This window comes from Myotis nattereri, assembly GCF_964212035.1.
Source record: "Myotis nattereri genome assembly, chromosome: 7".
In the NCBI taxonomy this organism is placed as follows: domain Eukaryota; kingdom Metazoa; phylum Chordata; class Mammalia; order Chiroptera; family Vespertilionidae; genus Myotis; species Myotis nattereri.
Window position 1 is genome coordinate 31,333,124 of NC_138082.1, and position 26,308 is coordinate 31,359,431.

Here is a 26,308-nt window from a genome sequence, read left to right on the forward strand (position 1 = left end):
ATTCCAGAGGCGCACAGGGGAACCATAGGTCCCGGCGCGCAAAGAGGCCCAGGGACTACAAATCCCAGCATTCCATAAACTCTATTCCCCTGTAACTTAGACTTCAGTGTGCCGCGCAGTGTGCGCAAATTCATAAACCCTCTCTCAGGTTTGGTGGTTTTTGAATCTGGAGAGTTGGGACCAGGCGGGAAGACCCTCTTCACTCTAAAAGAAGATGACAGCCCACAGAGAGGTAACTTCTGTTTACATGGAACTCAGAAATCTCCTGCAAATCATGGTAAGGCTGCAAACAAACAAAAACACTGATTAAACCGTGGAAGATAACGTAACAAAATAACTCCTTAAAATCATGTTGGTTTTATGGTCTGGAGCGCCTTTTACGTGTTTTGCGGGGGTTTCTATTGTGTTCCTGCCTTGGACTGGGAGAGAGTGATTGTATACCCAGAATATAAATACAGGAAAGGACTTTAGAGAATTTGCTAATCCGACCCCTGTTGTTTTACAAATGAGGAAACCGAGGCCCACCGAAGCGAAGAGATTGTCCACCGGTCACAGCAAGTTGAGGTAGAGTTAGAATTAGGCCCTAAGTCTCCTGACCCCCTGTCTGAGCTTTTTGCACACCAGGCTGGCGATATTTTTAGCAGCATGGCTATGTGATTGTTATTCTCCTTGGTGAAATTTCCTCATACAGGTTGAAACCACCCAGAGGTTAGGTAAGCATTTATTTGGTGGATTTCCTGTAAGTGTGATGTTTGTTCATCTTCACTCTAGGTAGGACTTGGTGTTTTGATTCATTCTTTGTTGCTCAAGGTGACATTTAATGAGATTTCAGGAATAGTTGTAGTGTAAGTGAAGGTTTCCTTGGAGATTTATTCTTTTTCTAGGCCTTCCTCTTTTTGTTCCCCTTTGACCCATGTGGGCACCCACCCAATTTTTCCTTCCATGTAATTCAACAAACAGTTTTCTCAGCTTTCCTTATTTGCCAGGCCCTCTGTCAGTAAAAGGTGAAAGACATGGTTACTGCCACAGGAAGATAATAACCTAGTTAGGGAAATGAGGAGACTCCACTGAGATTTGAGATGGAGCATGATAAATGGCATAAGAGAAAGGACATCAGAATGCTACAGAGGCTGTCATGAAGAGATGTATTCTAGCTGGCAAAACTTGATAGAGGAGGTGACATTTGAATGTGAAGGATAAGTAGACTCTTTTTCCTTGGTTAAAAAATTTTCTTTAGATTTTTAACATTCAGTAAGGGCACAGTTTTTGCATATGTGTACACCTGTGTCACCACCCCCCAAATCAAGGTATAGAATTATTCCAGGACCCGCTGTGCCCCTTTATAGTCAGTAGTGCATCTTCCCATCCCAATAACCACTCTTCTGACTTCTATTACCATAGATCAGTTTTATCTGTTCTTGAGTTTCATTTAAATGTAATCATATAGTATGTACAATATGAATGTCTTCTTCCATTCATCAATATTTTTGTGACATTCATCTGTATGTAGCAGTAGCTTTTTTAAAAAAAATTGCTGAATAGTATTTCATTGTATGCATATAGCACTGTTGATGGACATTTAGGTTATTAGTTATCAACTTTTGGCTTTTATTAACAAAGCTGAAATGAGCAATCTTTATTATAATTTTTTAATTGATTGAATTTTTTAGAAAGAGCAAGAGAGAAAGATCCATTGATTTGTTCTTCCACTTATTTATGCAATCATTGGTTGATTCTTTTTTAAAAAAATTGATTTTAGCCCTAGCTGGTTTGGCTCAGTGGATAGAGCATCGGCCTATGGACTGAAGGGTCCCGGGTTCAATTCCAGTCAAGGGCACATGCTCAAGTTGCAGGCTCGATCCCCAGTAGGGAATGTGCAGGAGGCAGCTGATCAATGATTCTCTCTCATCATTGATGTTTCTATCTCTCTCTTCTTTTCTGAAATCAATTAAAAAATTGATTTTTAGAGAGAGAGGAAGGGAGAGAGAGAAATATTAATTTGTTGTTCCACCATTCACAAATTCATTGGTTGATTCTTGTATATGCCCTGACTGGGGATCGAACCCAAAACCTTGGCTTATCGGGTCAACGCTCTAACCAACTGAGCTACTGGGGCAGGAGTTGCAATGAGCATTCTTATGTTTCTTTTTGTGGACTCGTGTATTCATTTATAGGAGAGGAGTTGCTGGCTATGTTGGTCAGCAGCAGTAGATATTGCCAGTTATGCAAGTGTTTGTAGCAGTTTTCACCTTCACCGGCAATGTAAGAGTTCTAGTTCACTTTTAACCTTGTCAATACTGGGTGCTGCCAGTCTTTTATTTTTAGCCATTTTGGTTAAATGTGGCATCTCATAACATAGTTCTTACTTACAATGTCTCTGGTGTTGAGGGCCTTTCCATGTGCTTATTGGCTAATTGGATGTCTTTTGTGAAATACTTGTTCAAATCTTTTTATTTATTTATTTATTTATTTTATTTTATTTTTTTTATTTTTATTTTTATATTTTTATTTTTATTTATTTATTTATTTATTTTTACTGGGCTGTTTGTCTTCTTTTTTTTTATTGTTTGTCTTCTTATTGATTTATAGTTCTTTTTATAGCCTGGATATGGAATTATATATGCTTGCAAATATCTTTTCCAAGTTTGTAGCGTGTCCTTTCACTCTCCTTACTAGTGTATTTTGATACACAGAAATTCTTAATTCTAGTGCAATAGTTGTGTTTTCTTTTACAATTAATGCTTTTTACATAAAGTTTAAGAAATCTTTGTGTACAGGGTTGGTAGGATTTTATTTTAAAAACTTTTATTTTAACCAGGATTTCTTTTATTAAGTACAATATGAAAGGATTCACAGGTGCTGGACAAAGATCATGGTCAGGAATGTGGAGTCCACATTGGGCCCTCTTCAGTGGTGCTCTTCAGTCAAGCTCATGTTTGAGTTCCTTATACGAATGGCAGTAGTTAAAACACACAGAAGCTGCCAGCACCATAGAAACCCCATCGATGCTCCCTTTCTTGACATTGGTATACTTGTTGTAATACCAGTAGAAACCTCTTTGAAATGCTTCAGCAGTGCCTTTAGGGGTGAAATCCCGCATCAGTATTCAGCTTGGCAGCTCCCATTTTGACATCCATGAGTTTCTCCTCCTTCAGTGGTACTAGTGACGTCATCTTGGAGTTCAGGGTATTGTTGGTGGGATTTTAGCAGGGAATTATGAGGGGAGAGATTTGCAAAGAAGATAGAGCTAGCTCGAGGCCCTGCTGTGAGTGAGGGTGTAGTTTGTGGTGGGCAAGGCAAGGCCTGGAGTTTGGGCTGTAAAGAGGGTGAGGCACGACAAAGATGGGAGGGTAGGCAGGAGGCATAGTGCAAAAGGCTTTAGCTGCAGTCTTGGAGTCTGCACATTGTTCTGGAGGAAGTGGAGGCACTGCTGGAATATTGATGGTAGCGCATATGGTCTAAATGTCTCTAACAACATCCCTTCTTTTACATGCCCAACTGCCACTACCTTTCTTCAAGATCTCACAGTCTCTTATCTGGAATACATCAAGTCACTCAAGGGTTTCCCTGCTCCAGTTCTCTCCACATCCAATCCATTCCTAGAGCAGCTGGTGTGATCATTCTAAAATGGCAATTATTCATAGCTCTCCACAGCTTAAAACCCTAAGCTAGCCCTCCAAGTGCCCTTAAGAGCAAATAAAACCTCTTTAATATGGTTTTCACCCTTTGTGATTTGCTTGCTTTTTCTTCCAGGCTCAACTCAAGCCTCATCTTCCCCAAAAGTGTGCCTTAGATCTCTTCTCCCCAAGGAGAGCCTTGCCTGTATTCCTAGGTGCCTGTGGCAACCATCTATCATAGTCAGATAGGCCTGTCTCTTCCAGGGGACAGTAAACTCTCATAGGTAGATACTTTGCTGTATTTAGGTATTTACTGGGTATGGTGCCAGGCCTGTGGTTTCCAAGACCCTGGATGACCTGATTCCAGCTCTGTTTTCCTAATTTCTGAAACCTTGGTTCCAGCTATTATGGATTTCTTTTCTGCATCAATATATGTTGCACAGTGCAAGCCTGTAACTGTGATCACTGCCCCCTTTTCTTCCCATTTTTGCCTTGAAGATGCCTGTTTTTTTTTTCTTCCTCCTCAACATACTCTCCTGTGCTTACAAAGTGTTGTCTCTCATAGCACTTAACACATTGAAGCTTTTGAGGGCAAGAACCTTGTTTTTTCTTCATGTAACATTCTAGAAAATAATAGGTGCTAAAGACATTTTTTGAATACATGAATGGGTTGGTGTTAGGCTCCTTCACATCTGTCCTGATTTCTGCACTCTGTAAAGCACAAAGGGCAAATAGAGGTCTTTTCTTCATCTTCAAGACCTGAAAGTTGGAGAGTCCTCTTTGGGGTACACTACTTGAATCTCCTTTTCGAATGAATTTTCTTTCTCCTAAGCTCTAAGGCTCCCCACAAGATTTGCAACCAGTGGAGCAATGGGCAGTAGCATTGCTGTCTCCAAGGCCCCATGTTTTTCTGACTTTTCAGTGAGCTGACAGCAGCCCCGGCTTGGTTCACCTCTTTCCCATAACATTTCTAGAGAGCCAGAGCAGGCCCACGTAGGCTCTCTCCTGTTGTTTCTTTTATCGTAGGCCCTTCCTTGTTTCACTGTTCCCAGCTTTAATAAACATATTCTCAAAAACAAAACAAAACAAACCTGAAAGCCTGTGGTGTATACTGTACTTTAAAGGAATCAGCCTAAGTATTCAGTTATGTAGCCATCTTCCTTAGCCATCTTCCAGTGGAGTTGGTAAGTCCCAAATGCAGCCATGAATGTCATTTTGGTCACAGAGGCATTGTTGACTCAGTCCAGCTCTTGCTTATTTAAAACATTTTTCTGAATAGATGTGAAGAACATGGTCTTTGGCTTCAGATAGCCTAGGTGCCAAAGCAGACTTTGCTACTTACTGGCTTTTGGATTTTTAGACTTAGTTAATTCACCTGAAAAATGGGGATACTATTGTAGGCCATAAAGTTATGAAAATTCAACAAGACAATGTACAGCACTTAGCACATGGAAAAACGACTAATAGACAGTTATTAGGGTTAATATGTCTCCATATGCCAGGGGAGCCGCAGTCGCCATAGGGAGCTCCTGGGGGTAAAGCTCCACCAAAGGGGTGGGTTTCAGACCCAGGAAATGGTGATGGTGATAGTTTGGGCCCCAGGACCGCCTGAGCGGTCGCCAACCGTTCGGACCTCGCGGACCCCCCGTTGGCGACCGCCCACCCGATTCCTGGGCTACAGACCCACAAGGACCCCTTCTCCAGCGAGGAGAACCTAGTGTGGGCGGAACTCGAGTGCAGCAGCGGGAGGCTTCCGGGGGAGCGGTAAGGGCGACGGGTCGGCGGAGGTAGAAAAGCGTCGGACGCCGGGTCGATCATGGACGCTTGACAACCAGCGGGCAGGCGCCGGGAGGCCGAGACAGCGACCTAGAGGACGGAGAGACCGCGAAGACAGGTCGGGGCCAGCGAGAAGGCGGGACCCAGCAGGCAGGTTAGTCGGGGTTAGTCGGGGTTGTTGGGCTTCACGCCCGCTGCCGGGAAAGCCCGCGGCCGCTCTGCCCCGCCCCCGCCCCGGAGAGCGCGCCCCGCGGCTCCTCACTCGCCGCTCTGTCCGGAGCACGCCGCCGCCGGTCCGCCCTCCCTGAAGTCCTTCCCCGCCTGAGACCGCCCCGCGGCTCCTCTCGCTTCCCCATTCCCAAAGGCTGCCACTTTGCGCTCTGCTACCCATCAAAATAGTGCCCCCCACGACGGAGTTCACCGTCCCTGCGTCTCTAGCCTCCTCCTCGGGCCCGCCCACTCAGAAGAAAGCGATTACCAGCGCCGCCTCCTTACCTCTTTGCCCCTACGGGCTTTGCTTTTCAGGCCGATATATATATATTTTTTTGAAGAACCGAAATTTCTGCCCATTTGTCGAATCCGTTTCCACCCCAGTCCCTTCCATTCAATCGCTTCACACGTGTTCCACTTGGAAAGGTTTTCGTTCATCCTTTCCTAGCCATCACCTCCCCCTCTTCTTCCTCCCACCTTCTCTCCTTCTCGCCTCTGCCCACTTGCCTTCTCAGCAACCTTTATTCCCTGGCACTTCACTTTTTTTGTTTGTTTGTTTCCGACAAGACCTTAGTGACCTTAAGTGAGGCGACAGACTTGTTTCTCTAATACTGTAAAGGGACTGCTGCTGCCCTGTGTGCCTGCTTCCCCAGGAAAACTTAGTTTCTCTTGCACCAAATTATCGTTCTTTGAACTGTTCTCTGCTTCAGCTTACTATAATTCTTCTCCTTCATTTTGTCATCCGGCCCAATACGTACCGTTCTTGGAGGAGTAATCTTTTCTTACGCAGGATTCCTGTGCAGTGTGTGCGCCCACATACACTCAGCACGTGGTTAGACTATGCAGTTGAGGGGCTCTCCTGCCCCTAATGTCTTCAGGACGGCAATATAATATCTTCATTGTTTTCTGGGTGTTTCATACACATTCTGAAGTCAGGTTTAGTAAAATGTCACATATCAAGTTGGATATGTGAAGGCCAAATTGAGGGATTTTTTTTTTTTCCTGGACTTACACACCATGTATTTTCTTAGTTTGAATATGTTGCTGCTTATCTTTCAAGATGACTTCCCCCGTTTTTCTATGCTTAAGTAACTTTTCTGATTAAATGAGACATCTTTCTTGGTCTGTTTTTGGGTCTTTTCCTTATCTGTACCTGGCTGTCGGTGGGAGTCGAATGACACACTGGAAGCTGTAACTGATTGCTTTTGCTTACATCTGCCACCTCTGTGTATGGGCAGGATTTTCTTTTTCTTAACGAGTCTATTAATAAGGTGAATATAAAACAGGTACTGGAGAACTCCCGTGTGTTTCTTTTTTTTTTTAATGTATATTTTATTGATTTTCCACAGAGAGGAAGGGAGAGGGATAGAGAGAAACATCGATGAGAGAGAAACATCAATCAGCTGCCTCCTGCACACCCGGCACCAGGGACGTGCCTGCAACCAAGGTACATGCCATTGATGGGAATCCAACCTGGAACCCTTCAGTCCTCAGGCTGACACTCCATCCAGTGAGCCAAACCGGCTAGGGCTCCTGTGTGTTTCTTTCTTTCTTTCTTTTTTTAAAATTAAATCTTTATTGTTCAGATTATTACAGTTGTTCCTCTTTTCCCCCCATAGCTCCCCTCTACCCGTTTCCCCCCCGCCCTCCGCCCTCACCCCCCCCCCGCCCTCATCCATAGGTGCACGATTTTTGTTCAGTCTCTTCCCGCATCCCCCACACACCTTCCCCCCCCCAAGAATAGTCAGTCCACTCCCTTTCTATGCCCCTGATTCTATTATAATCACCAGTTTATTCTGTTCATCAGATATTTATTCACTTGGTTTTAGATTTACTTGTTGATAGATGCGTATTTGTTGTTCATAGTTTGTATCTTTACCTTTTTCTTCTTCTTCCTCTTCTTAAAGGATACCTTTCAGCATTTCATATAATACTGGTTTAGTGGTGATGAACTCCTTTAGCTTTTCCTTATCTGTGAAGCTCTTTATCTGACCTTCAATTCTGAATGATAGCTTTGCTGGATAAAGTAATCTTGGTTGTAGGTTCTTGGCATTCATCACTTTGAATATTTCTTGCCACTCCCTTCTCGCCTGCAAAGTTTCTGTTGAGAAATCAGCTGACAGTCATATGGGTACTCCCTTGTAGGTAACTGTCTTTCTCTTGCTGCTTTTAAGATTCTCTCTTTGTCTTTTGCCCTCGGCATTTTAATTATGATGTGTCTTAGTGTGGTCCTCTTTGGATTCCTTTTGTTTGGGGTTCTCTGCGCTTCCTGGACTTGTAAGTCTATTTCTTTCACCAGGTAGGGGAAGTTTTCTGTCATTATTTCTTCAAATAGGTTTTCAATATCTTGCTCTCTCTCTTCTTCTGGCACCCCTATAATTTGGATGTTGGTACACTTGAAGCTGTCCCAGAGGCTCCTTACACTATCTTCGTATTTTTGGATTCTTTTTTCATTTTGCTTTTCCGGTTGGGTGTTTTTGCTTCTTCATATTTCAAATCTTTGACTTGATTCTTGCGATCCTCTAGTCTGCTGTTGGGAGTCTGTATAATATTCTTTATTTTAGTCAGTGTATGCTTAATTTCTAGTTGGTCCTTTATCACAACCTCGAGGGTCTCATTAGATTTCTTGAGGGTCTCATTAAGTTTATCGGCGGTTTCTAGAAAATTCTTGAAAAACCTTAAAAGTGTGGTTTTGAACTCTATATCCAGTAGTTTGCTTTCCTCCATTTCTGTCATTTGTGTCCTGTTTCTTTGTCTCCGCATTTTTTTATGCTTTGCTGTGTCGATAGAGTGGCTTTATGTGCTAGGTGTCCTATAGGGCCCAGTGGCTCAGCCTCCCCAATTAGCTGAGGTAGACACTCTTGGTGCACCCCCTTGTGGGCTGTGTGCACAGTCTTGTTGTAGTTAAGCCTTGATTGTTGTAGGTAACACTGGGAGGGATTGACCTCCAGGCCAATTGGCTGTGAGAATCAGCTGTGTCTATGGTGAGAGAAGTTCTGTGCTGGAGACACCCCTCCGGGGCAAGACTTGCTTCAATGGGGCTTTGAGTCTGCTCACTGAGTCTGCCCCCTGAGTGTGTCCTTTATGGGTCCGAGGAGCTGCAATCTGGATGGTCCCACTCTGACCACTGGGCACACTGGCTCCTGGATCTCTAAGGAGTTGCTAATCTAGCCTTTGCCTGTGGCTACCCAGCAGGAGCCAGCTGTGACGCAATGCAAATTGCCCTGGCGCCTTGGGCCAGCTGCAGTTTGTTAGGTAATTATCAGATTGCAAAGGGCCAGGCCTTTCATATGCAAAAGACTACATGCACAGCTTGGGCAGGGCGGGGTCCCAGGGGATCAACAGCGCGGAGCGAGCAGTTATGGCTACTCTCAGTCCTGCCCTCAGAGGGCCTGCTTCTCAGTGTCTCGGCAATTGCTGCAAGCACCTCCGAGAGAAAGCTGCCCTGGAGTTCTGACCGATTCCAGACAGTCCAGTTTCTCCCGTATGAGTCTGGGTCCCCAGAGACTTGCCCAGAACTGGAGCTCAGAGCTTGAGACTCCCTCCCGATTGAAAAAGACAACTGTGCCCTCAGCCGCCAGCCCGCTCCGTGTTCGCCCCTGTACCTCTGTATTTTACTTCCACACCGCACCTCCTCTGAGTCTTGGTATGCTGTTCTCTTTCGTTCTAGTTGTAGAATTTCCACTCAGCCAGCCTTCCTGTGGTTCTGGATGATGTCCGTTCCGTCTTTTAGTTGTATTTTTGAAGTGGTTGTGTGAGGCAGCAATCTCCGGTGTTTACCTATGCCGCCATCTTGGTTTTTCCCTCCTGTGTGTTTCTTTAAGTCCTGGTTAGGTTTAAGGGTTTAGAACAGGGGTGGGCAAACTTTTTGACTTGAGGGCCACAATGGGTTCTTAAACTGGACTGGAGGGCTGGAACAAAAGCATGGATGGAGTGTTTGTGCGAACTAATATAAATTCAAAGTAAACATAATTACATAAAAGGGTACGGTCTTTTTTTTTTTTAGTTTTATTCATTTCAAACGGGCCGGATCTGGCCCGCAGGCCGTAGTTTGCCCATGGCTGGTTTAGAACATGCTGCCTTTGGGAGAGGGTCAAATGGGGATAAAGTGGCTTTTACTAAATATGTTTCAAACCTCAGCATAAGGACAAAATCCCTTTAACTCCAGGTTGAATCCTACCCATCTCACTAAGTGGTCATAGCATATGGACTCTATAACTGTTGTGTTTTTTTTTAATGCTATAAAATTATTCAGATATCTGATCCAGCATTAAATAAGCATAGACTTAGCAAAGGAGAAGGAAAAATGATGGAAACACCTTTCTTTTGGACAGATCTTAAGACCAGAGAATGGCAGGTGAACAGAAACCCTCAAGTAACCTCCTGGAACAGTTTATTTTACTAGCCAAAGGTACTAGTGGCTCAGCCCTCACTGCTCTCATAAACCAAGTCTTGGAGGCTCCTGGAGTCTATGTCTTTGGAGAACTGCTGGAGCTGGCCAATGTGCAGGAGGTAAGAACAATTTCTCTATCTTCTTTATTCTAAGCCTTCATTTGAGTCTCCAGGTTTCCAAGGAATTTCAATGCCAAAGCATTGTGCACCTGTGAGGAACCCTGTTGAGGGAGAGATGGGAATTGGTGGGACAGGGGAAGAGAGCAAGGATAATGTCTTGGATTCCTTCTAGTCAACATTTTCATCTGAACTTGAGGTAAAATTAGATTGGGTTGCTAATCTAATTTTGTAAGATAGGGAAAAGATCCAATTAAACCTCGTAAGTTACAAACATAGAGTGCAATCATAGACTGATGTTTAATGGGTAATTTCAGGCATTCTTAAGGATAAAACCTCCAGTGCAAATATAGACAAGGAAGACTGGTCAGGTGTATAATAGCAGAAAATGTTTGCTGTTGAACCTGAGATAGGCATGAATAAGGAATGTATTTTTCCTGTGGAAAAGGGCAGTGTTGTGTAGCTGTGTAAAGTAGATGTATAAAAAGGATATGACTGGCAAGCTGTGAAGTCCTTTTTGCTTGTTTGCTTCTTTGTTTGATTGTAGTTATTAAAACCTTGGGTATCCCGTTTTGGTTGTTGTGCCTTAAAAATGAGATGATCCAGTGAAGAATGACCAGGTGGAATAAAGGGATGTAAAGCAACCTCTACTTTTCAACTTTACTTCCCACTTTGGATACTTTTATACGGTTGTCCCTCGGTATCCTTGGGGGATTGGTTCCAGGACCCCCCTCTGATGCTCAAGTCCCTTGTATAAAATACACAGTGTTTGCATATATAGCAGGGTATGCTATCACATCACTTCATTCACAGTGATTCAGCATAGTGCTTGGTGTGTGGCTAAATTCAAGGCTTGCTTATTGGAACTTTCTGGGACTTTCCCCCCGAAATATTTTTGGTTTGTGGTTGGTTGAATCGCCAGTGTGAAACCTCTGGATATGGAGAATTACTGTATTTATTTATTCATTGATATTTTTATACTTATTGATTGAGATAGATAGCAGTCTGGTGGCATCGTTATTACTTTGGGTGTTGTGTTCAGGCACTCTTGGTGGGGTGGGTTGGCTTCCTTTTCTCCATCACAGCTTCTTTCTGGCTGCCAGGATGGTGCTGGTTCTGCAGCTGGCTTCCATCCACAAATCTGGGCAGTACTTGTTCTTGTGGATTGTGGCATGATGAGGCTGAGGGTGGCCTGGTATTCTTCTTTTTGGTGGTCCACACATAGGAGGTGATTGTCTTTTTTTTTTTTTTTAATCCTCACTTGAAGATATTTTTTTTCTGTTGGTTTTTAGAGGGAGTGGAAGGGAGGAAGGGGTGGAGGCGGGGAGAGAGAGAAAAAAAACATTAATATGAGAAACACATCAATTTGTTACTCCCCGCAGGAGCCCCGATTGGGGCCAGGGAATTTGCAGCCCAGAAATGTTGACCAGAACCAAATCTGTGACCCCTGGGTATGCGGGCTAACTCGCTTACCTCTGGGCCCACCAGCCAGGGCGGAGGCCGTTGTCTTTTGTTGGCTGGTTCTTCACGTCACGACCACTAGGACACTTCTGCTGTTGGCTGCTGGCTCCACACCTACAGCTTTGTGGTGAATCAGCCCGTTGTAGTGGGAGTTGCAGGCCTTCAGATGACTGGACTTGCTGCTGTACATCTGCTTTTTCCTCTTAATGATACTGGAGCAGCTCCCTATGACCATCCATTGTAGGCACGTGGACATAGCGTCATTTCTTCTCCCTGCAACAGCTGGAGACCAAAAGAGCTGCTTTTATTTTTTTAATTGTGAGTTTTTTTAATATCAGTGTTGTTGAGACTATGCTCCGTTGTGCTCACCCTTGTTTCCTTACAGCTTAATATGTAGACGGACACACTGGGCTTTCAATACAAATTTAATATATCAGAGAAGGAAAAGGAATGCTATGAGAAAAATGGAGGAGAACTGGGTTCTTTTTAAAAAAATAGACTTTATATTTTAGAGCAGTTTTAAAAAAAATATTTTTATTGATTTTAGAGAGGAAGGTAGAGGAAGAGAGAGAGAGAAACATCAATAATGAGAGAGAATCACTGATTGGCTGCCTCCTGCACATCCCACACTGGGGGTCGAGCCCACAACCCGGGCATGTGCCCTGACTGGGAATTGAACTGTTATCTCCTGATTCATAGGTCAATGCTCAACCACTGAGCCATGCTGGCCAGGCTAGAGCAGTTTTAGATTCACAGCAAAATTGAAAGAAAGGTAGAGATTTACCATATATCCCCTGCCCTCACACATGAATAGCCTCCCCCGTTACCAATATCCCTCACCAGTGTGGAGCCTGCATTAACACATCATTATCACCCAAAGTCCATAATTTACATTGGGTTCATTATTGGTGCTGTACATTCTATGGGTTTGAACAAATGCATAATGCCATGTATCCGCTATTACAGTATCATACAGAGTAGTTTCACTGCCCTAGAACTCCTCTGTATTCTACCTGTTCATCACTCCCTTCCCTCTAACCCCTGGCAACCACTGACTGACCTATGTACTGTTGTTGTAATTTTGACTTTTCTATTACGCTATAGAGCAGTGGTCGCCAACCTTTCAGACTTCACGGACCACCAGTTGGCGACGGTTGCTCCAAAGGTTTCCTTAAACCAGTGGTTGCCAAACTTTTGGACCTCACGAACCACCAGTGGTCCTCGGACCACCAGTTGGCAACCGCTGCTATAGAGGGAATCATATAAAATGTAGCTTTTTCAAATAGGCTTCTTTCACTTAGTAATATGCATTTAAATTTCCTCTGTGTCTTTTCATGGCTTGATAGCTAATCATTTAAATAGAAGAGATGACTAAGGGATAATCTGTTCCTTCAGGTTCATAAAAAGCCTGAAAGAATATGCTGACTAGTTGTTTTGTAATTGTGAAAGATTGGCTAAGAGGAGATGGATGAAAATTAAAACTGGAAAGACCTTATTGATTTGGGCCAGTGGGAGAAGTTTTGGAGCATCTGCTCTAGAGGAAATAGTCTGTTACAGCTAGTTTTGTAATCATCTGTTTGAAAAGTGGAGATTGGATTAGATGGTCTCTTCCACCTCTGATTCAGGACCTCAGGAGGTTGTTAACAGACCTGAAAAGGTAGACTGGGATATTAGGATGCTTGCTCTAATTTGGGGTGTTTAACAAATCCCCTTTACCTCCCTGTAGTTTGATTTGTTTTTTCCATATGTAAGCCTGGAATAAGCTAGTTGACTTACAGTGGTTTGAAATTACAAATGTAGTTTCTTGGAAACCTTTAATAAACTTAATAAAATGCTTTTATTGATTTCAGAGAGAGGAGGGAAGAGGGATAGAAACATCAATGATGAGAGAATCATTGATCGGCTGCCTCCTGCACACCCCCTACTGGGGATGGAGCGTGCAATCCCGGGCATGTGCCTGGACTGGGAATCGAACTATGACCTCCTAGTTCATGGGTTGATGCTCAACAACTGAGCAACACTGGCCAGGCTTGGAACCCTTTTTTTTTTTTTTTTTTTTAAAAATATATTTTATTGATTTTTTACAGAGAGAAGGGAGAGAGAGAGTTAGAAACATCGATGAGAGAGAAACATCGATCAGCTGCCTCCTGCACATCCCCCACTGAGGAAGTGCCCGCAACCCAGGTACATGCCCTTGACCGGAATCGAACCTGGGACCCTTCAGTCCGCAGGCCGACGCTCTATCCACTGAGCCAAACCGGTTTCGGCTGGAACCCTTTTTTAAAAGGTGGTTAAAATTGATTAGTATTTCATTGGTGTCCATAGAATAACTTGGGTTTTCCTGTTTAAACTTCACTGAGTTTGGTAAATTGGAAGAGTAACAGGTCCATATTTGTGAGTAAAAGAAACACCCAGTTAAGGTAATTGACAGCAGAGCATTTCAGGAAGAATACATTCTCTTTTGTTCTTCTTCTAAAGAAAGCTCTTTGACACCAACATTAGTGAGGAATAAGTAATTTTAATGAAAAGTTTTACTTAGGGTTGCCTGATATCCTGGTTTCTTGTCCCAACCTGGCTCTTCTGTCGCACCTTATGCTGTGCTCATCTCTCCCAGCGTCACAGTCCACATAGAGTCCTGAAACTTGGAACCAACCCTACATTTTGTTTAATTTGGATTGATAGTGGCTCATGCTGTACCTGCCAAGATGGTATGTGGACAAGGTTGCTCCAGTGTTCATTTTAATGGCAAGGGAATCTTGAGAAAACTTGAACTGCTTCTAATACTTACTGCTTTGTGTATCTGTTGAAGCAAAAGCAGTTCCTTGGGCATGCTATGTGAAGTGTAAAGAAAGGAATTCCTGAGAGAGAAAAGTTAAATTGGGGGCTTTACTAATCTTAATACTTTTTTCCCAAAGAAAGAGTTGAAAGGGACCAGCTAATAGAATACAGAACTGTGGCACATGTCACCCGCCTTCTGCTTGAACACTGCAGTGATTGATAGACAGCTTGGTCTCTGAACTGTTTCTTTCCCTACTCAGCTTGCAGAAGGAGCTAATGCTGCGTATTTGCAGTTGCTGAACCTGTTTGCCTATGGGACATACCCAGATTACATAGGTGAGTTGGTTAAGATCCTCCAAAGACTGTTCTTAATTCTATCCCTCTGTTTAGATGTGTTGCCTCCCAGAGGATCACCGAGGTTTGGGATGTAAAGGATGGGGTGGGAACTTCCTGACCTGGCTGTTGCCCATTTTACTGTGCTCTGTCGGTGATCTTATATGAGGACTCTTCCTTCTCACCTTTTATTTCTTAATGGGTAAAATGGGGACTATGTTTATGCTTGTCCATAAATATAGCCCTTGTTTATTTTCCAGATGAGATTCTTGATGACTGGTGTTTGTAGAACACTTGGAGTGTTGTGAAATGTCAGAATACCCACTTGTAAAGTATTTAAATATTTTAAATATTATAAAAATAATATTGCTAAACTATATTGAAGAAAATTTGGAAAATAGAGGGCAAAAGTCACTCATAGTTGTACCAGTGTTAAACTGCTGTTAGTGTTATGGTGCTCGGTTTTCCCCCTCTGCTTGGGTTTTCTATTATGTACGTGTGATTAGATTATGTACACAATTTTATATCTTGCTTTTCCCCCCCACTTGTTTCATAGGCATTCATGTTTTAAGTCTGTGAAGTCATTTTTAGTATTTCACAATCTCCTACTCCATAATTGACTTAGTCCATTCTCTTCTGTAGGTAATTTGAGTCATTTAAAATTAGAATCATAAATATTAGGAATGAGGTGCATGCATGTCCAAATGCTAACTTACCTCCCACCCAAGCCATTTTTGTCTGGCTTCCCTGGCTTATTTTAGCGGCATGACAAAGGCCTGGCAGTTTATTTTAGTGGTGTGACTCAGAACATTCCCTACTATATCCCTGACTTACCCTCTTTCTTACTCTCTTTTTTGCTTCTTACTTCTGCTTACTCTTTGCTGCTGTCAGACTGTATAGTTTCCCACTTGCCAGTTTTCCCTGACCTTCACTTTGTTCCAATGAGTGTGTCCTCTGTTTCTGCCCTCACTGTAGAGGCAGAATTGCACAGACTCTGGAACCAGACTGCCTGCATATTCTAGCTCCATTTCCACTGGTCATGTCATTGGAAAATTAAATAATCTTCTCTGCCTCAGTTTCCTTCTCTGTAATAATCCATGTCCTCTACCTGTACTCCTTGGGCGAGATGTTTCAGAATTTAGAATTTGTGGGAATTAAAAAAGGTAATATGATGCATATGCATTTTTATGTAACACCCTTGAGGGGTGTGGGCAGCACCTGTAGTCAAACACAATCATAATTTGTTTAATCCTCACCCAAGAATATGTTTTCTATTGATTTTTTTTAGAGAGAGAGAGGAAGGAATTGAGAGAGAAACAAATAGACAGACAGACATCGATGTAAGAGAGAAACATCATCAGTTATCTCCCCTATGTGCTCTGACCGGGGAGTGCACCTGCAAGCTAGGTAGGTTCCCTGAGCAGTAATGGAATCGCAACCTTTTGGTGTATGGAACCACATTGTAGGCAACTGAGCCACCCGCTAGGGCTGCCATCATAGTTTGTAGCAAAATAAGTGAATGTTCACAACAAGTGGGATAAAAAGCCCACCTTAATTCAGGTCAGGAATTGCTAACAGATCAATTTTAGTACCATGCTCAAGGGGAAAAAAAATCAGTTTGGATTCACCCTTTTGGAGTCCAGTATTATGGATAAGGAATTGAGAGCATTTAGAATCTATCTCATGAGGTTGTTGTGAGGACTGGATGTGTGTATGTGCCTCTGGATCTGTGTGTGCATCTACACTAAGTTAAGCTTGTCCTGTATGTTACCTGTGGCTGCCGCCATGGCTATTGTTAGTGTCATTGCTATTACTGAAATTTTGCCCATCCTTCAAGGCTCATCTCAAACTCTGTTTCTTTTTCCCCCCCTCTCCTGTATCTCCTAATGTGATTGGACTCACTTGCTCTTTCTCCTACCTCTTATCCCCCTTTCCTAGCTTTGCCTCTCTCTTTCGCCCACATCCCTTCCCCCTCTCTTCCTCACCCTTTTGCTCTCTTGTGGTAGTTTGGACCTTCTGTTAGTTCTGCCTTGCATTTGTAGCTGTTGAAACATGTGCTTGTAACACTGAGGGTAAGTCCAGGGCCACTGAGTTGCATAGTTCCAGGTGGTTGGTGCCCCTGGAGATGTGTAGTGCAGCAGTCCTGACAAGGCCCATCTTATTTATCCTCTGTGCCCCTGAATCATTTAAGATTGTGCCTTGCACATAACAGATGTTCAGTGAAGATGTGTTGAACTTGATTGAATGTCACAAAGGGTACAAATAGTACTATTCCATTAGGATAATTTGTCGTCATTTTGTGCATTCATGCCTGGATTTTCAGGAGTTTGAGCTCCTTGTGTGTAGAGAGTGAGTCTTGTCTTCTTTGGAAGCACATGGTCTTCCAGAGAAGACAGGAGGTGCTCATGGAACATTTGCCTAATGAATAAGTGCAGAGTCCTGAGTGACTTAGTAGATTTGGTGTGAGGAAATGGTGTGTTTATTCCATAGAGAAATCCTAATTTTATTTTGTGTCTTGATTTTTGTGGTGGGTGGGACTGAGCAGCCAACAAGGAGAGCCTGCCAGAACTGAGCACAGCTCAGCAGAACAAGCTGAAGCACCTTACCATCGTGAGCTTGGCATCGAGAATGAAGGTACAGTTCTGAACCCTTTCCTGTCTCCTCCCCTCAAGGCAGGTCTGTAATTGGCATAAATGTGGGAATTCCCAGCTACATACAGTAGAGTCATAGGATTTGCTCGGCAAAGGACAAAAGATAATTAAAATAGTGTTGACAATTACTCACCCTCCCATTTAGGAAAAATATGCCCAGGAGTGATAGTGAATCAGCAGATCTCAGTTCTGGCATGCTGTGGTGCCTCATGTGGTGTGAATATTTGCCATTCCTAAAGGGAGACTGCTGTCTAAAGATAGGTATTTTTCAAACAGCAGGGCTTCTCAGTGCAAGTGAACCACTTCATTTGTTGCTCAGTGTACAGTGAACTGTACTAATGCTGGAGGACAAACTTGCTATGTTGGACTTACTGAGAAGTAATTTTTAATATGCTGCCTTCCTCTAGGGATTTTCTTATTTATTTTTGTTAATCCTCACCTGAGGATATTTTTCCATTGATTTTTATAGAGTGGAAGGAAAGGGGAAAGACAGAGTGAGAGAAACACAACAAATGGTTGCCTCCCACATTGGGGCTAGGAGTCGAGCTGTAACCAAGGTATGTGCCCTTGATCAGAATCAAACCCGGGGACCCTTCAGTCTGTGGGCCAACACTTTATCTGCTGAGCTAAACCGGCCAGGGCCCTTTGGGGATTTTCAAGATTAATTATACTAATTGGAGTTTTTGCCTTACATGCTAGCTTTAGACTCAAACCTTCTGTAAGATGTCACTCCATTATATCTGAGTTTACCCCCACTCACTTTAGCAGCAGCCTTGCAACCAGCTGCTCATAGTCATTAACAAAGAAGATCCAGATTAGGTTAGCTGATAGTTGATTTGGCTCTCTGCCAAATCCCAGCCTGAGTAAATTTTTGTGGGGCTATGCTTTGAAGAAGTTGATTTTGGATTTCCCCTCTGTGATGGAGCTTGAGAGGTATATGTTTGTTCTTGTATTGCCATTTCAGTTGCTGAAATCACTTTACCTTATCTAATCACAAACTTCTGATTCTTAGCCTGACATTTCAGAGGGGAGGCCTATTTTGTTAGGAAATGATGACCTGACTGTTATTTATATTTTTGTCCTGATCATGGACTTCTTAAGTGTACCAAAGAGTAGTAGTAACTTTTTTCCTTTATTTTTGCAACCTGTCATTGTAAGTTCACCTATCGCCCCTGGATTTCAGACCTTTAGTCATAAAAAACCCCTCTAGGTAGGTGTGCTCTCTTCTCTGTATCCATTTCCTCCTGTCAGTTTCTGCAGATTTGATCACTATGTTAATTTCCAGACGTAATGTGTCAGGATTTGCAGAAAACTGGATGTTTAGATATCCAGTTGTCTTCGAGTCATGCAGAATGTTGGTACAGCTGAATAAAGGACTGTTGTTGGGAATTGACACTGGTTACAAGAGTCTGAGAAAACAACTGTAAACTTGAGGATGACTGAGCTGGCTGTACCGCTGGCCACCTGTAGTGGATGTGTTAGCCTGCATGTGTTTTTGCTTGTGCCCTCAGTTCTCCTCGCCAGCATCTGAGATTGTTTGGAGTTTTGTGATGAGCTGGCATTTTATGCAAAGTCTGCAAGCTTTCAGAAGGTGGCAGAGTGGCATATACCAAGTATATACCAAGTATTTCCCTTTCTCTTCTGGAAAGTCTTTAGGATCCCAAAGAGTTTGCTTCAGAGCATGAAAGCTGAAGGTGGGGCAAAGTCCAGGAGGCAGAGAATCTTGGAGAATGCATTTCTAGATGGGCTATGGGATTTGTTTGGATCCCATTGGTCTTATAGCTCATTTATCCATCTCTTGTGCCATAGATGTTAATAATTATCATTACACTGCATTTCCCAAAGCCCAGAGGCAGCTGTTGGCTGTGTCGGTAATACTTGCATTTCTTTAATGTTTGCCAGTGGTTTTTGTAAATATCACATGGCCTTATCTGCAGTGTATCCCCTACTCCGTGCTGCTGAAGGACCTGGAGATGCGGAATCTCCGGGAACTGGAAGACCTCATCATCGAGGCTGTCTACACTGACATCATCCAGGGCAAGCTGGACCAGCGAAACCAGCTTCTGGAAGTGGACTTCTGCATTGGCCGTGACATCCGAAAGAAGGACATCAATAATATTGTCAAGACCTTGCATGAGTGGTGAGGCTGAAAGATGGAGGGGTCACCTCTCTTTAGGGAGGGGGATAGCTAGCCTCTGCTTGGGGAAATATGGTCTCCAGGTATTAGCTGGAGCTCCCTGGGAGCTGGGGTCTTAGGATAGTAAGGCAGAGAATTAGGGGCTACATTTGTGACTATAGCTGTGTGGCAACAGGAATCATTTCAGGCCTCCTAGTGCCTTGGTTGTAAAATAGTTCTTGTCCTAGTTGAGCTGGGGACTATTTAATGGTGGGCTGTAAAATGCCCAGGGTTGGCAGGTGGAGCCTCTGAAGCCTAGCTATGTGACACGGACCCTGTGCTTTGCAAACTCAGGAAGTTAGTGTTGGTAAGATTCTTTGGGTAAGAGAAACCATGTTCAGTATCAGTAACATTGGGCTAGTGTTTATAAAAACATTGTGAGAGGTAGTGAAGACAAGGAATGGGTTATTCTAAGTTGGAACACAGATTCACACTATATTAATGTGACTATAGTCTGGTATATAAAAAGAAGTGGGATATTTGCACGTACTCTATTTTAATAGAATTTGATGTGTGCAAGAACTATTTCAGGTTCTACAAGGGTTTGTTATGAAGTCATATAAATGATTTGGGGCTTATAAAGCCCGATGGGCTTAGTTGGAGATGAGGATTTAGCTGAGTTTTAAAGTCTTCAAAATACAAGGTTTTAGAAAATAATTTTTTCTCTCAAGACATGTGTAAACTCTCTCCTAATTCCTTTTATCTTATGATGTGTAAAATTTTCCCATGGGATACAGAACTTGGAGATTAAGGCTGTATTCTAAGAAACTACCCCACATCCTCCTCCATATTTGTCTCTTTGTGCCCTATGTTATATGCCCTGTTTAGAAATGCTTGTCTTTTGGAAGGAGTATGGAGGTAAGAACCCTGGCAGAGGAGGTGTTACAGAAAGCCCTCGTAAGGAGTTGGGAGGGAGATTTTGGAGTCTGCAGGAGAGCTCCCAGACCTTTATGTGACTCAGGATTGGCTATCTCCTTTGCAGGTGTGACGGCTGTGAAGCAGTTCTGCTAGGCATTGAGCAGCAAGTTCTGAGAGCCAACCAGTACAAGGAGAACCACAGCCGAACTCAGCAGCAGGTAGAGGCAGAGGTAAGGACGAGAATTTTGTTCCCCTGCTCCAGGGGATCCCTGTTTGTTCCTTTATCTTGTGAGTCTTGTTGTAGATGAAATAATCAGTCATCAACAAACAGGCACTGGCTGGGTGCTGGGGTAAAGGTGAGTGTGACTACTTAAGTTAGTATTATTATTATTATTTTTAAAAGAGCCAGGACACATGGGTTTGTAATCAATGGCCCCCTGATGCAAAACATGGCTACGGAGACCCCTGCTGACAGAACCTGATGCTGCCACCAGGTGGCAGTAGGAATTAGATGAAGTCCAAGAGAAAGTAATTTGCAGAAAAGGCTAAAGATCCCTTAATACCAATCTACTGATTTACTAGTAATCAACTTCTAGGAAATCTGGAACAGACCACTGTGAGAGGAAAGGGAGCATGATCAAAGCCTAGAGCCTTGCCAGTTTTTCTAAAAGTCGATTTTTAGAGAGAGAGGAAGGGAGGGGAGAGAGAGAGAAACATGGATGTAAGAGCAGAATGTTGATAGGCTACCTTCTTTCTGCATATCCCCAACTGGAGATTGAGCCTACAGCCTGACCTGGGCTTGTGCCCTGACTGGGGATTGAACTGGCAATTTTTCAAACTGGCAGCCTTTTGGTACACAGGACGATGCTCAAACAACTGAGCCACACCGGCCAGGGCACGTTTTTTCATTCAGTAAATGATGATCGGAGTACTTAGTGTAGGTTGTTGATTGTTCCCCAGCAAAGGTTCACTAAATATTTGTTGACTAGAAAAGAAAATAAATCTACAAAGAACAAAAGTATAATTCTTGTTATATTCTGTTGGTATTTATGCTTCTGTTACACTTGACCTATTTTTTTAGCCATTCTATCAGCTGAGTTGGTGATCTTTCCTTATTTATCCTTAAGTTAGATTGCTTTTTCTAAGAGGGAAAACTTGATGTTTCCCCCTCAAATTCTTATAACAGCAGCTTCCCTTTGGTGAGTTGTAGCTTCAAAAATGTTCCCTCTTAGTGCAGTCAGCTCTATCACTTATTGCCTAAGAATATTCTCTTCCTTTCACAGAAATAACACATATTAATAAGTTACAATTCTAGCAAAGCAGGGGAAGATAAAGTAATAACATTGTGATCTGTTTCATGGTCTCTAAAGCATCAGAGCATCTCCTTATTTGTATTTGACTTTGGAGCATGTTTTTCTTCATATTTGTATGTGCATATGTCTGGTGTTGTGTGGAATGTTAATATATATAACATTACATTTATAAATTAGTTTGTTTGAGTCACGTAGGTAATAAATTGTAATTGGACAAAGTAAGCCCAGTTTTCCATGACGCAGAAAATCCCCCAGGGTTAGTTTAGTGACAGTCTTGAGGCTTGTTGGCTGCTAGAGCTCACCAAAGGGTGCCTCCTGGTTCCTCCTGGAGAGTGTTCTCTCCATCTCCCAGCTCTTTCCCACTGTGGACTCTGCTTCCTGTTATCTGCCTTTGCTTTGCCTCACAACTGAGTGACGTTTTTCTACCCAGGAAGCTCTTCTCTCTTCTTTTACCATGTAAGAGGAAGAGGTACTGCTAGGCAAGTATAGATGGGAGGCAGGTCTGTGTGGGCTAGAGTGGTCAGGGCAGGTTTGTGGGAAAGGTGCTTGACTACAGGGAGGGTCAGATGTCTAGCTAAGGAGAAAGCTTGCCCAGGATAGAATAACAAGGTGCTTCAAAGGCGAGATGAATGACTGCTCCGGCCGAGACACAGTGGACTGGCATGGCTTGAGTGAAGAATGTGTGTTGGGGGAAGGAAGGTACAGGATCATGAGTGGTGTTTCAGATATGGAGAGAGAACCAAGCTTTCTCTTGGGGATACGTCTCATTTCTTTTCCTTGCATGTGACCAAGGTCACTGAGCACCCAAAATAAGGGCTTATTGGGAGGGCAGTACTTGAGGAGGCATTTGAATGAAAAGGAGACAGGATGAGGAGGGCTGGGGGGGGGGGGGGGAGGTTGTGCTTTTGTCTGTTTATTTGGTGAAAAGCTTTTGACAGGATCCTGAATCAAAGACTTTTACATGGAATTGAGTTACCAAGAGATGGGGAGTCTGCATTACTCTGGTGGGGAGTGGTGGTAGGGATGGGAAGAGAACACAAATGGGCCCTCTGTGAATGGAGCGGGTGCATTACTCTGGTGGGGAGTGGTGGTAGGGATGGGAAGAGAACACAAATGGGCCCTCTGTGAATGGAGCGGGTGAGAGCCTGTGACATCAGATTACGTTAAAGGATGTGAAACTGAGAGTGCTGAACTTTTTTTTGGGAAAAAAATATATACAGCAAAAGAGGCAAACAGCAAAGTGTTTTAGTCAGTTGAACTGGGGGTCTGTTGAGAGGCTGATGGGAGAGCTGTCTTGGTGAGTGGGGTGCATGTGCTATAGAGCCAAGTCTGCTGGTTGTGCAGGCAGGTTAGGAACTGAAAGCTCATTTCTAAGACTGTCCTCCACAGATATTCACAAAAGTGTGCAAAGGGAAACAGAAGGCTGTTGTAGGAGCTCTGTACTTGGTGAATAACAAACTGGGAGCTAATTTGATGATAGAACATTCATAGCAGAATAGTACACGGATGGTACAGAGAGTGTGTATTCTGACATGGGAAAGTGTTCAGGAGTTGCTTAAATAGATTTGAGCCCCTCCTTCGTTAAGTGAAGAAAGGTATCCTGAAAACAGTAGGGTGATAGCATTTTGCTAGTTTTTTACTACATTTTCGCCATTTATCAGTTAGGTGGCTGAAGTTCAACCTCTAGTTGTTTATTCAGGAAGCGCTCAGGGAGCAGAATCCCCAGAGTTCTTGTGGGAATATTTGGTTTCATGAACAGTAGCAATCAAATTCTTTGTCACTCTTTCTTTTTCGAAGGCCATTTTAACCACTGCTTTCTTTCACTTCTTTGCCAAATGGTCCACTTCCACATGGCTTTCCCCCTCTTTTCAACGAAGCAGGCATTAGTTCCACTTTTTTGCTTGACTCATTTCCACATATCTCCCATGAGTAGCCCCAGCTTGTTTCTCCTCATCTGGGTTTCTGAAGGTAATTTCAGATTTTCTTGCAGAGGATTCTGGCTGCTTCCTTAGGTGGCCCCTATTATAATGAGAATGAGTTTCAGGTGCTTACAGAAGGCGCACACAAATTTTGTGTCTCCCTCCAGGTTACCAACATCAAGAAGACCCTCAAGGCCACAGCATCTTCCTCGGCTCAGGAGATGGAGCAACAACTGGCCGAACGGGAATGTCCCCCTCACGCCGAGCAGAGGCAGCCCACCAAGAAGATGTCCAAAGTGAAAGGTCTGGTTTCCAGCCGCCACTAGGGCCGGCTGGGGCAGCTGGCACTCACCAGGCCTGGGCAAGTGGGGAGGGGACACCTAGGGCCTATTTCCTCCTCTCTCTACCTTCAGTGAGTTCCAGACCTGCCCGTCCCCTCACCAGCGCCTCCCCATCCTGTTGGTACTGTTCCAGAAGAACCGTTAACTCCTTTCCCCCGCCCACACCCTCCTTCCCCAGTTGTTCCCTTCAGACTCAGGGGCTCCACTGATGCCATCCCAACAGGGTCAACACTGCCCAGCTTCCCTCCAGGAGGTTCTTGTCTCTGTTTAAGGGCTTGTCTCTCCCAGTTTTTCTTTTGCTCCATGTCATTTGGTCAGGCTGGTCATAGCCAGAGGCAGCTTTAACCGGCCCACAGGGATGACTGCAAAGGAGGCTCCTCTGAGTGAGGAGGGGGCACTCCTCCAGCCCCATGTACCACAGTACCCACAATGGTGCAGGCACTCTAGCCAGGTATCAAAATGCTTTGTTTTCCCTCCCCTGCCTTGTCCCTCGTTGACAGCTCCAATCCGGCCATGGAGGGATGTGATGCTGGGCTATGTTTACTCAGCCTCTTAAGCCCAGCTCTAATCTCTCATTAGTTGGGAGCACTGAGTTAACTGATGTCTGGTATCCGAGCACCAGTGGAGGGTGCTCTGGGTCTGCTCGGTGGCAGAAGTTTCTTCCAGCTTGGTGTTCTCTGCTGCCTGACTACTCAGACTGGTTTTCGGTGTGGAGGCCCAGCTGCCCACTGGGACTGTCTGCCAACACTTGCTCTCCCCAGATCTTTAATTACTCCTGGCTGCATCTGTGGTGGGGACAGTGGTGCTGAGACCCAGCCTGCTGGGGAAGGACCTGTTGCTGCTTCTGTCTGTTTCTTTCCACCCCTCCTTGGCTGATGACCCAGAGCCCTCTGATGATGGCATTCTCCTGGCAAGAGAAAAGGACTTGACTAGCCTTTCTGAACTTGAACAGTTTCAGGTTATATTTTAATTTTTTTTTTTGTACAGGTTCTGATTCTAATACATTTCAACATGCCTTTTTCCCCCCTCGTGTCAATATTTGTTACAGATCGCCGGGGATTTTTCATTTGCTTGGAGGGTGGCGTGTGTGTGTGTGTGTGTGTGTGTGTGTGTGTGTGTGTGTAACGGGAAGTGGAGGTCTGGACTAATATTAAAAGTTCACGGAGGGGAAAAACACATTTTAGAACAAAAAATAAAGTGTAGTTACTGTGTGACTGGTGTGCAGAGTTGCATAGCTGGTACATCTGGAGGAGCTGGGAGCAGGGTGCTTCATGGAAATGTCCTGCTGGGTCAGTACATGGAGAAAATCCATATCTCCTTTTCCAACATGTCCAGCAACTGCCTGCTGCTGATCAGATGTTAACAGTTACTCTCGTTTCCCCTTTAAGCTGGTCCATGTGCCCATATAACATTATGTCCAAAGGGCGAGATTAATTCCCAATGTATGTTTCATGAAACCTCTTGACAGATGCTCTGTGGAAAAGGGGTTCTGTTGTTAAATAAATTTGGCACATCCTGCATCCCATATCCTCATTGGAAATTCATTCTTGTGGTCTCAGAGAAGGCCTGGGTGAGATAGCCGGTTCCCACACTGATGTCACCACCAAATCCTTTGGATACCTTGTGGAACACATTTTGGGGAAGTTTCTAGAAACATATTTCTCAAAATACCTCTCAGCTTTATAGGTTTTTCTATAACTACAGTCATGTGTTGCTTAATGATGGGATATATTCTGAGAAAAGCATTGTTAGGCAATATCGTTGTTTGAACATCAGAGGTGCACTTTAACAAACCTTAGATGGTCTAGCCTACTGACACCTAAGCTGTATGGTAGCCTATTGTTCTTAGGTTACAAGCCTATACAGCATGGTACTGTATCGAATATTGCAGACATTGAAAAGGTACAGTAAAAATCAGGTATAAAAATAAACAGTGGTACATTTACCATGAATGGAGCTTGCAGGCCTGGAAGTTGCTCTGAATGAGCCAGTGAGTGAAGGGTGAGTGAGTATGAAGACCTAGGATATGACTACACCACTGCAGACTTTATAAGCACTGTACACTTGGGCTACACTGAAGTGATAGAAACTGTTTTTATTTAATAATAAATAAACCTTGGTTTACTGTAACTTTATTTATAAACTTTTAACATTTTTAAAACTTTTTGGTTCTTTCGTAATAACACTTAGCTTAAAACACACATTATACAACTGTGCTAAAATATTTTCTTTATATCTTCTGCAGCATAAGCTTTTTCTGTTTTTAATGTTTTATTTTTCTTTCACTTTTTAAACTTTTTTATTAAAAGCTAAGACACAAACACACACATCAGCCTAGGCCTACACAGGGTCAGGATCATCAGTAT

General features: G+C 43.6%; 1 protein-coding gene and 1 pseudogene across 8 annotated transcripts; one reads left to right on the forward strand and one right to left on the reverse strand.

The window, feature by feature from the left end:
- The first annotated feature begins 83 nt into the window (after nt 1-83).
- On the forward strand, nt 84-24,964 carry COPS7B (COP9 signalosome subunit 7B). 7 transcript variants are annotated; one of them, XM_081096252.1, is made up of 7 exons: nt 119-232; nt 9,938-10,115; nt 14,612-14,687; nt 17,230-17,318; nt 19,273-19,475; nt 20,494-20,599; nt 23,769-24,964. In XM_081096252.1, exons 2-7 carry the CDS (start codon nt 9,954-9,956, stop codon nt 23,925-23,927), a joined length of 795 nt encoding a protein of 264 aa, XP_080952378.1. In that variant the 5' UTR covers nt 119-232; nt 9,938-9,953; the 3' UTR covers nt 23,928-24,964. The 7 variants fall into 7 exon arrangements, with proteins under 7 accessions (XP_080952383.1, XP_080952378.1, XP_080952377.1 ...); XM_081096251.1 differs by lacking the exon at nt 119-232 and adding an exon at nt 5,181-5,547; XM_081096254.1 differs by lacking the exon at nt 119-232 and adding an exon at nt 5,418-5,547 and having other exon boundaries at nt 19,238-19,475.
- On the reverse strand, nt 2,921-3,173 carry LOC308522555 (ATP synthase subunit f, mitochondrial-like; annotated as a pseudogene). The gene has a single exon. The product of its transcript is annotated as an ATP synthase subunit f, mitochondrial-like (transcript).
- Nucleotides 24,965-26,308: the final 1,344 nt, after the last annotated feature.